The sequence below is a fragment of the Trichechus manatus genome, unplaced genomic scaffold, assembly GCF_000243295.1.
Source record: "Trichechus manatus latirostris isolate Lorelei unplaced genomic scaffold, TriManLat1.0 scaffold00113, whole genome shotgun sequence".
Lineage (NCBI taxonomy): Eukaryota > Metazoa > Chordata > Mammalia > Sirenia > Trichechidae > Trichechus > Trichechus manatus.
Window position 1 is genome coordinate 5,900,801 of NW_004444049.1, and position 10,249 is coordinate 5,911,049.

Consider the following 10,249-nt stretch of genomic DNA (forward strand, 5'->3'; position numbering starts at 1 on the left):
AAATTCTGGATCTGTGATGCTGTCAAAACTGTAGTGCCCCCAGCAGGAATTGCAATCCTATGAGATCCTACCTAGAGAGCCATCCAACCTCCCTGCTTCAGTTTTCCTCCCAACTATTAATGAATGCCTCTTATGCGCTAGGAACTGGGAAAACAGCAACAGACAAAATGAAGGCTCTATCCCCAAGGGGCCTCCATTCCAGTGGAGTGGAGACAGACTAAAAACCGAGAAGTAAAATTATAACATGTCTGGAGGTAATAAGTCCCATGAAGAAAAATAAAAAGAAAATGAAGAAGGGGAAGAAGAGAGTTTGCTATTTTAGGCAGAATACTCTTTCTGACAAGGGGACATAGGACAGAATGTGAAGAAAGTGAGGGAATAAGCTATGCAGATATCTGGAGGAAGAGTATTTCAGGCAGAGGGAATAGCAAGTGCAAAGGCCCTGAGGTGGGCCTTTGACATGTCTGAAGAACAGCAAGGAGACCAGTGTGGCAGAAACAGAGGAGGTAAGGGACAGGGAGAGTGGGAAGAGAAGAAGACACACAGGGAGCAGGGGACCAGTTCATTTAGAACCTTAACCACTCTAGTTCAGTTTTCAAATGTTACTAGGGGAGATGAGAAACCAGTGGAGACCTGTGAGCAAGGAAAACCTGACCTGATGTTCATTTGAAAGGACTACTCCGGCAGCTGTGTGGGGAACTGGCTGGAGGCGGACAAGGCAGAAAGAAGCAAGGAGACCGGCAAGGCTAACACAATCACTCAGAGAGGCAATGGTGCCGTGGGCCTGGTGGTGGCAGGGCGGTGCTAAGAGGCAGCCGGATCCTAGAAGGAGGGCTGATGGAACTGGCAGGTAGGTTGGATGGAGGGTGTGAGAGGAAAAGAAGATTCAAGGAAGTCTCCAAGGTTCTTGGTCCAGGCAAATGGAAGAATGGAGGTGTCCTTTACTGAGAAACGGATTCTGGGAGAGGACCACCTTTAGGGGGAACATCAATAGTTGAGACTTCTTCAATTTCAACAAACTCTAAGGGCATTCTCATTGTTTCCTTTAATTATATGCACTTGGTTTTGTCTTAGCAACTTCCTGGGGACCTTTTGTGCTTTCTCACCCTCCACAGGCATTCCTCAACTATTTAGCTTCTTTCTTATGATGTAACTACTTTGAAAAATCAAGGCTTACTCCGTGAATATGAATTTCCACCGATTTATTTAGTATATATAAAGAGTAACAACTATTACTGTGTATTTTGCTTTGGCCCTGGAATTTTACATATTTGTTTTATCTGCAAGCCCTCCAAGATAGAAAGTATTATTCCCTGGCTGTGAGCTTCTTGAGGGCAGAGCCCCTCCGTGTTGGTTTCATTCACCACTGTTTACTCAGTGTCTAGTACAGTACCAAAGGTCCCTGGGCAGTGCAAATGGTTTGCACTCAACCATTAACCCAAAGCTTGGCCGTGTGAACTCACCCAAAAGCACCATGAAAGAAAGGCCCGGCAATCTGCTTCTGTAAAGATTATAGCCAAGAAAACTCCATGGAGCAGCTCTACTCTACTCTGTAACACATAGTGTTTGAGTTGGAATCGACTCGATGGCAACAGGTTTGGTTTTTTTTTTAATACAGTGCCTGGCACATACTAAAAAACAAAACAAAACAAAACAACAACAAAAAACCAGTTGCCACTGAGTCGACTCTAACTCACGGCAGCCTTGTGTGTCTTAGAGCAGAACTGTATTCCACAGGGTTTTCTTTTGGAAGTAGATCACCAGGCCTTTCCTCCAAGGTGTCTCTGGGAGGATTCAAACGACTTATCTTTTAGTTAGTAGCCAAGTGTTTAACCATTTGCATCACCCAGGGACTCTGCAATATACCAGCTGCTCAATAAATGAATGAATAAATCCTGATTTTATAGGTGAGGAAACTGCAGCTCAGAGATAAAATCACTTGCCCAAGGTCACGTAGGCCTTCTGACTCAGACCTGAAGGCAATGCTTTTCCACCACCCTACTCTACCTCTCTATGGAGCCCTAGCGGTGCAGTGGTTAAGTGCTCCGCTGCTAACCAAAAGGTTGGCGGTTCAAACCCACCACCCACTCTGTGGGAGAAAGATGCGGCCATCTGCTTCTATAAAGATTTACAGCCTTGGAAACCCTATGGGGCAGTTCTACTCTGTCCTACAGGGTCACTATGAGTTGAAATTGACTCGATGACAGGTTTAGTTTTTTTGACTCTACCACTCACACTAAGATCCAACACCACAGAACTGGATTACTCCATTATAATCCCTCTGATACAAAACTATGCAGCCATTAAAAAGGGCAGTTATGGAGAAACTGTGTTTACAGAAATGTTTATGATATACCAACTGAAAAAAGCAAGATAACTATCCATTCACAACGACAGCCACTAGGTAAAAGCATCTATGCATGTGATCAGAAAGGAAGATGCATCAGTGGAAATAGAGTAGGAACTGTATGAGTAGTTAATGTTCTCTCTTAGATCTTTGAACGTGATAATGCTTTTAGAATAAAGGAAAAACAATGTTACTTATAAAATGCAATTTCCAAACCCTGTGTACTTACCTTAGAGGGTGTGGTGTAAGAGTTCAAGAGGGTCTCCTCTTCTTCTTCCACTTCAATTCTAAAAACACTGGTTAAGGAAAACCATAATAAACTTCCATCCAAGATTTAGGGTCATGGTTTTATGGGACATCCTAGTTAATTGGCCTAATATTGTGTTTAGTACTTCTAGTTTGTTGTCTAGTGCCTGAAGTCTTAATTGCTTGCAAGTGGTCATCCAAAGTTAAATAATTGGTCTCTATTCACATGGAGCAACAGAGGAAGAAGGAAAGTCAGGATCAGGAGGAGGATATGGAATGTGGGGCTAACTGCCTCCATGAACAACTGCCCACTTTGCCATGAGACCAAAAGAAGTAGATAGTGCCTGGCTACCATTGCTAAACATTTTGATCAGGTTCTATAGATGAATTCTGATCAAAAGGGGGTAAATGTACAACAGAATTTCAAATTCTCATGGAATCCAGACTTTCTGGAGCCACTGAGGCTGGTAAATCCCTAAAATTATTGCCCTGTGATAATCTTTAAACCTTAAATGAAAAACATCCCCCAAAGTCTTCTTAAAACCAAACAATAGTTTAGCTTAACTAGTAAAGAATGTCTGCCTTGAGCACTTGTGCTCTTTTAAGATCTATCCATATGGGATCAAGGAGCCCTGGTAGTACAGTGGTTAAGAGCTTGGCTGCTAACCAAAAGGTTGGCAGTTCAAATCCACCAGTTGCTCCTTGGAAACCCTATGGGGCAACTCTACTCTGTCCTGTAGTGTTGCTATGAGTCAGAATCAACTCAATGGCAATGGGTTTGATTATATGGGATCAAACTGACAACAGCAACTTGAAAGATTAGATAGGAACCTTAGGGGGCAGTAAGTTTATATTACCGGGGAAGAAACAACTTGGAAAAGGCGGGTGAGAATGGTTGCACAATTCAAAGAATGTAATCAGTGTCACTGAATTGTATATGCAGAAATTGTTGAACTGGTATATGTTCTGCTGTATATATTCTCAACGATAACAACAAAAGTAAAATAAATGACAAAAATAAACTTCCACCCAAAACCTAAGGCAAGGGCTGATTCAATAAGAAATCTGATTATTAGGTCATTTTTATTATTTGTTTTTAAATTACACATGCAACTGTAGAGAAATTATAAAATAAAATATGTTGCTCCAGGGCCACATAAACCAAAGACTTCATCATCCTGAGACCACAAGAACTAGATGGTGCCCGCCTACCACCGATGACCACCCTGACAGGGAACACAACAGAGAGCCCCTGATGGAGCAGGAGAAAAGTGGGGTGCAGAACTCAAATTCTAGTAAAAAGACCAGACTTAACGGTTTGATTGAGACTGGAGGGACCCTGGAAGACATGGCCCCAGACTCTCTGTTAGACCAGAACTGAAACCATTCCTGAAGCCAACTCTTCAGACAAAGATTAGACTGGACTATGGGACATAAATTGATACTCGTGAAAAGAGGGCTTCTTAGCTCAAGTAGATACATGAGACTAAATGGGCAGCTCCTGTTCAGAGGCAAGATGAGAAGACAAAAAGGGACAGAAGCTGGTTGAACAGACACAGGAAATCCGGGTACAAAGGAGGAGTGTGCTGTCATATTATAGGGAGAGCAGCTAGGGTCACGTAGCAATGTGTATATAAATTTTTGTAAGAGAAACTGACTTGAACTGTAAACTTTCACTTAAAACACAATAAAAAGAAAATATGTCGCTCCACGCAGAGACCTTCAGCAGGAAAGGATACAGTTCTTGAATGGACACAATGTCTCTAGCTCCCGCATGCCCACTGTCCTTCGATGCACTGTGCCGGGCTTTAGATGATCTTTTGCTCAGAAACTGAGGAATAAAAGATAGAACATATCATACCATAGTAAAGTAATACCCGTTGCGGTCAAGTCAATTCCGACTCATAGCGACCCTAAAGGACAGAGTAGAACTGTCCCATAGGGTTTCCAAGGAGCACCTGGTAGATTCGAACTGCTGACCTTTTGGTTAGCTGCCATAGCTCTTAACTACTACGTCACCAGCGTTTCCAGTAAAGTAATAGGGGAGGCATTTTCTACAGCCTTGAGGTAATAATTAAAAAACCAACTGCCATCAAGTCAGTTATAACTCACGGCCCCCGTGTATGTCAGAGTAGAACTGTGCTCCACGGGGTTTTCAATCGCTGATTTTTTAAAAAAATCAAAAGACATAAAATTTTTCAAAGTAAGAATTTCTTAAGATGTACCACAGACTAAAAAGGAAGACTTATCCTGTGACTGTTTGTTTACAACACACAATTCTAATAACACCAATTATTTGTTGAAGATCTACCACTGCTGGACATAGTCTGTCATTCATAGTATGTCATTCCTTCTCATTAAATCTTTATAACAACCATAAAAAATAAGGATTGTTAGAAGCATTTGACAGAAGAGGAAACTGAGGCTCAGAGATATTAAATAGTTTGCCCAAGCTCACATCAGGACTAGAATCCAGGTCTGTTTGATTTCATAGCCCAAGCTCTTCTCAGTATATCATGATGCCTCCCCAATAGGGCAGAAATGGAGAATTACGTTCTTAATTTGCTTACATTTTGTCCTTACCTCATGCTCAAAAGAGTTCAGGGTCTCTGAGGTAAGGTTAACTCCATGTGTGCTGATGAAGGCGACAAGCTCGCCTGCCATTTCCTCCTCATTCTGTCCATGCAGAATACACAGTTCTACCACTGCAGGAAGGAAAAGTGGACAAGCAAGAACTAAGTTCATCTCTTGCTGCTTTCACCTTGAAAAGTGAAAAAATAATCCTCTATTTATTCCATCGATATTTATTCAGCACCTACTAATGCCAGCTACTGTTGTAGGTACTGAGAATACAGCAGTGAACGAAACAGAAGAATCCTTGTTCTCATGAAGCTTCTTATTGAGGGAAAACATGAAAACAAATATGTAAATCATGTAGTATGTTAGATAGTTAAATAAATGCACTATATAGAACACAAAACAGGGAGGGGGCTGGCAATTTTAAATACACCAATCAGGAAAGGTCTCACTGAGGAGACAATTGAGTAAAGATTTGAAAGAGGTGAAGGAGTGAGCCAAGCAGTGTTTAGGGGGAGAGCATTCAGGCTGAGGGAGCAGCGAGTACAAAGATCCTGACATGGAAGCAGGATCAGCAAGGCCACTGTGGGACCGAGGATGAGGCTGAAAAGGTAAAGAGGGGACAGACTGTATACGGCCTGGTTGGCCACTGGAATTTCCTTGTGTTATGGATTGAATCGTGTCCCCCCAAAGTATGTGTTGTAAATCCTAACATATATTTTGGTTATAATCCCATTTGGGAATGGGTTTTGTTATGTTAATGAGAGTATCAGTATAGGATATGTTCTAAGTCAATCTTTTTTGAGATATAAAAGCAAGCGAGCAAGCAGAGATGGGGGAAGATAGATGCCAGGCCACATGAAAATCACCAAAGAGCCAAGGAATAGAAGCTGAAGAGACAAGGACCTTCCCCCAGAGCCAACAGAGACAGAGCACCTTTCCCTAGAGCCGGCACCCTGATTTCGTACTTCTAGCCTCCTAAACTGTGAGAAAATAAAATTCTGTTTGTTAAAGCCACCCACTTGTGGTATTTCTGTTATACCAGCACTAGATAACTAAGACACTTGGTTAGTACTCTGAGTAAGTCTGGAAATCATTAGAGGGCTTTGGATAGAAGAGGAACATGATCTGACTCCATTTAACAGGAACACTCTAGCTGCTGTGTTCAGCATAGACTGAAGGGGGCAACAGCAGAACCAGGGAGACCAGTTAGGAGAATCATGGCAAAATCCAGGTGAGAGATGATGGGGGCTTGGATCACAGTGGTGGCAGCGGAGGGGGTGAGAGGGTTGAACTCTGAACAGGATATACCTGAAGGTAAATCAAGTGGGATTTGCTGATTAACTGGATGCAAGATGTGAGAGAAGGAAAGAAGTCAAAGATGACTCTAGCATTTTAGCCTGAGCAACTGGAACCGTGGAGCTGCCATCAACTGAGATGGGAAGACAACGGGAAACACTGCTTTGTGGAGCGGGAGGAGAGACTAGGAACTTGGCTTTAACATGTAGAGCCTAAGATGCCACTTAGATCTCCTATTGGAGACACCAAGTAGGCAGCTGAATGGACCAGCCTGCAGTTCAGGTGAGAGGTCTGAGCTGAGATATAAATTTGGGAATCATCAGCAAATACATGTGACGTGAAGCCATGAGACCATTGAGATCACCTGGGAGTGAGTGTATCTAAAAACGACAAGTGGTCCAAGGCCTGAGCCATGGGGTGCTCCAACGTTAAGACGAGGATGAATCTGCAAAGCCAGGGAAGTGGTAACCAGCGAGGTAGGAGAAAAACTAAGAGTGGAGTCCCTGGGTAGTGCAAATGGCTAACGTGCTCGGCTCCTAACCAAAAGGTTAGAGATTGGAGTCCACCCTGAGGCACCTTGGAAGAAAGGCCTAACAATTTACTTCTGAAAAATCAGCCATTGAAAACCCTATGGAACACAGTTCTACTCTGACACAGCACAGGGGGTTTCCATGAGTTGGAATCAACTCGACGGCAACTGGTAGTGTCAGAGAAGCTAAGGGGAAAAGGGTCTTCAGGAAGAGGAAGTGATGAACAGCGTCAAATGCTGCTGATAATTCAAGAGGAGGAATGAGAATTCATCAGTTAAGTGGTGGAGGTGAAAAAGCTTACTGAAATGGGTTTAAGAGAGTGGGTTTAAGACAGCGAGTACAGACAACTTTTTTGAGGTAGTTTGCTATCATTGGAAGGAGAGCATGGGGCAGCAGCTGAAGTAGGAAGTGGGGTGAACAGAGTGTTTCAAAGGCAGGAGTAAGAACCACAGTTCTATGCTAATGGGAAAAAAATCTCATAGGAGAAAAACAGACAAAACAAGTAAGAATTACTAGAGTGATGTTCTTAAGCAGGTGAGAAGGAATGGGATTGAGGACTCAAGTGGAGGGTTTGGCTTTTGCTAGGAATATGGAGAGTGTATTCATTGTAAAAGAAGCAGGTAGGTGAGAAGAAGTAATGGTTGTAATTTATGGAAGTTTTCTAATTGCTTCTATTTTTCCAGTGAAAACAGGAAGTTCATCAGCTGAGAACGTGGGTGGGTGTTAGAGACTGAATTGTGTCCCCTGAAAACATGTGTTGAATTCCTGGCCTTTGTACCTGTGGATGTGATCATGTTTGGAAACAGATTTTTCTTCTGTGTTAATGAGGTCATCACTGTAGGTTGGATCCTAACCTAATCCCTTCTGAGTTATTAAAAAGACCAGAACAGAGACAGAGACACACAGAGGAGAAAGACAGATGTCAAAGAACACCAAGGACTGCCAGCAGACACCAGAAGCTAAGAGGAGGCTCACAGAAGGAACCATAGCTGAGACCCTGATTTGGAAGTTTAGACTCCAGAACTGTGAGAAAATACATTTCTGTCCTTTAAATCCACTCACTTGTGGTATTTCTGTTACGGCAGCACTACGACACTAAGACAACGGGGGAGGAGGATGTTTAAGGAGAAGATGGAAAACAATCATCTAGAAGACTCAGTGAATAGACCAGGGAAATAACGTACAGCTGTTAGGTAATCCACCAGCTGCTCCTTGGAAACCCTATGGGGCAGTTCTAGTCTTTTTTTTTTGTCCTGGTGGTTTTTCTTTTTTTATTTTATTGTTGTACTTTAAGTGAAAGTTTACAATTCAAGTTAGTCTCTCTTACAAAAATTTATACATACATTGTTATGTGACCCTACTTGCTCTCCCTGTACTGTGACAGCACATTCCTGCTTTCCACCCCTGATTTCCCGAGTCCGTTCAACCAGCTCCTGACCCTCTCTGCCTTCTCATCTCACCTCTGGACAGGAGCTAGGGGCAGTTCTCTTCTGTCCTATAGGGTCGCTATGAGTAGGAATCGACTCAAGAGCAACGGGTTTTGTTTTGTTTTGGTTAAACGGATATCAAACCCACAACCGTTGAGTTGTTTTGGTTAAACCAAAACCAAACCCATTGCCATCAAGTCGATTCTGACTCACAGCAACCCTATAGGACAGAGCAGAACTGCCCCATAGGGTTTCCAAGGAGTGGCTGGTGGATTCGAACTGCTGGCCTTTTGGTTAGCAGCTGAGCTCTTAACCACTGCGTCACACTGCCAAAGTAGTGCCACATGAGATGGAAGCAACAGGCATCTTGAGCTGATGCAGTTACAAATTTGGTTCCCATAACTAACTTATCTTGCTTTGATTTCATGCTCACCAGATAAATTTCTATGATCGGGTTTCTTATTTAAGTCTCCTTTTAGGAAGATAATGCACTGGGCATAAGAACTTAAGAGTATTTTGGTTTCTGTGAAAGGAATTTCTAATTCTAAGAAGAGACTCTGAAACTTGCTCTTGAATGTCAAGTAGCTAAAGCAAAAGGAAGAAATGACGAAGTAAAAGAGCCGAACAGAAGATTTCAAAGGGTGGCTCGAGAAGACAAAGTAAAGTATTATAATGACATGTGCAAAGACCTGGAGATAGAAAACCAAAAGGGACAAACACACTCCACATTTCTCAAGCTGAAAAAACTGAAAAAAAAAAATTCAAGGCTTGAGATGCAATAGTGAAGGATTCTATGAGAAAAATATTAAACGACGCAGGAAGCATCAAAAGAAGATGGAAGGAGTACACAGAGTTACTGTACCAAAAAGAATTGGTCGACGTTCAAGCATTACAGGAGGTAGCATACGATCAGGACCGATGGTACTGAAGGAAGAAGTCCAAACTGCACCAAAGGCATTGGTGAAAAACAAGGCTCCAGGAATTGATGGAATACCAACTGAGATGTTTCAATAAATGGATGCAGTGCTGGAAGTGCTCACTTGTCTATGCCAAGAAATTTGGAAGACAGCTACCTGGCCAACCAACTGAAAGAGATCCAGATTTTTGCCTATTCCCAAGAAAGGTGATCCAATTGAATACGGAAATTATCAAGATCATTAAAATCACATGCAAGTAATATTTTGCTGAACGTCATTTAAAAGTGGCTGCAGTAGTACATCACCAGGGAACTGCCAGAAATTCAAGCCGGATTCAGAAGAAGACACAGAACAAGGGATATCATTGCTGATGTCAGATGGATCCTGGCAGAGAAAACCAGAAAGATGTTTACTTGTGTTTTATTGACTATGCAAAGGCATTTGACTGTGTGGATCATAACAAATTATGGACAACACTGTGAAGAACAGGAATTCCAGAACACTTAATTGTGCTCATGAGGAACCTGTACATAGATCAACAGACAGTCGTTTGAACAGAACAAGGGGACATGCATGGTTTAAAGTCAGAGAAGGTGTGCATGAGGGTTATATTCTTTCACTATGTCTATTCAATCTGTATGCTGAGCAAAAAACCCGAGAAGCTGGACTCTGTGAAGAAGAATGGGGCATCAGGATTGGAGGAAGACTCATTAATAACCTGTGATACACAGATGACACAACCTTGCTTGCTGAAAGTAAACAGGACATGAAATACTTACTGATAAAGATCAAAGACTACAGCCTTCAGTATGGATTGCACCTCAACATAAAGAAAACAAAAATCCTCACAACTGGACCAATAAGCAACATCATGATAAATGGAGAAAAGATTGACGTTGTCAAGGA

General features: G+C 42.3%; 1 protein-coding gene across 1 annotated transcript in view; it reads right to left on the bottom strand.

Annotated features, from left to right (window-relative positions):
• Positions 1–10,249, bottom strand: part of POLA2 (DNA polymerase alpha 2, accessory subunit) — a 31,443-nt gene that overhangs the window by 19,356 nt on the left and 1,838 nt on the right. Inside the window, exons 2-4 of the mRNA XM_004383739.2 lie at positions 5,177–5,298; positions 4,333–4,424; positions 2,577–2,634 (exon numbers count right to left, since the gene is read on the bottom strand). Of these exons, the coding sequence (XP_004383796.1) occupies positions 2,577–2,634; positions 4,333–4,424; positions 5,177–5,298 (272 nt within the window). The remainder of the gene's footprint in view (positions 1–2,576; positions 2,635–4,332; positions 4,425–5,176; positions 5,299–10,249) is intronic.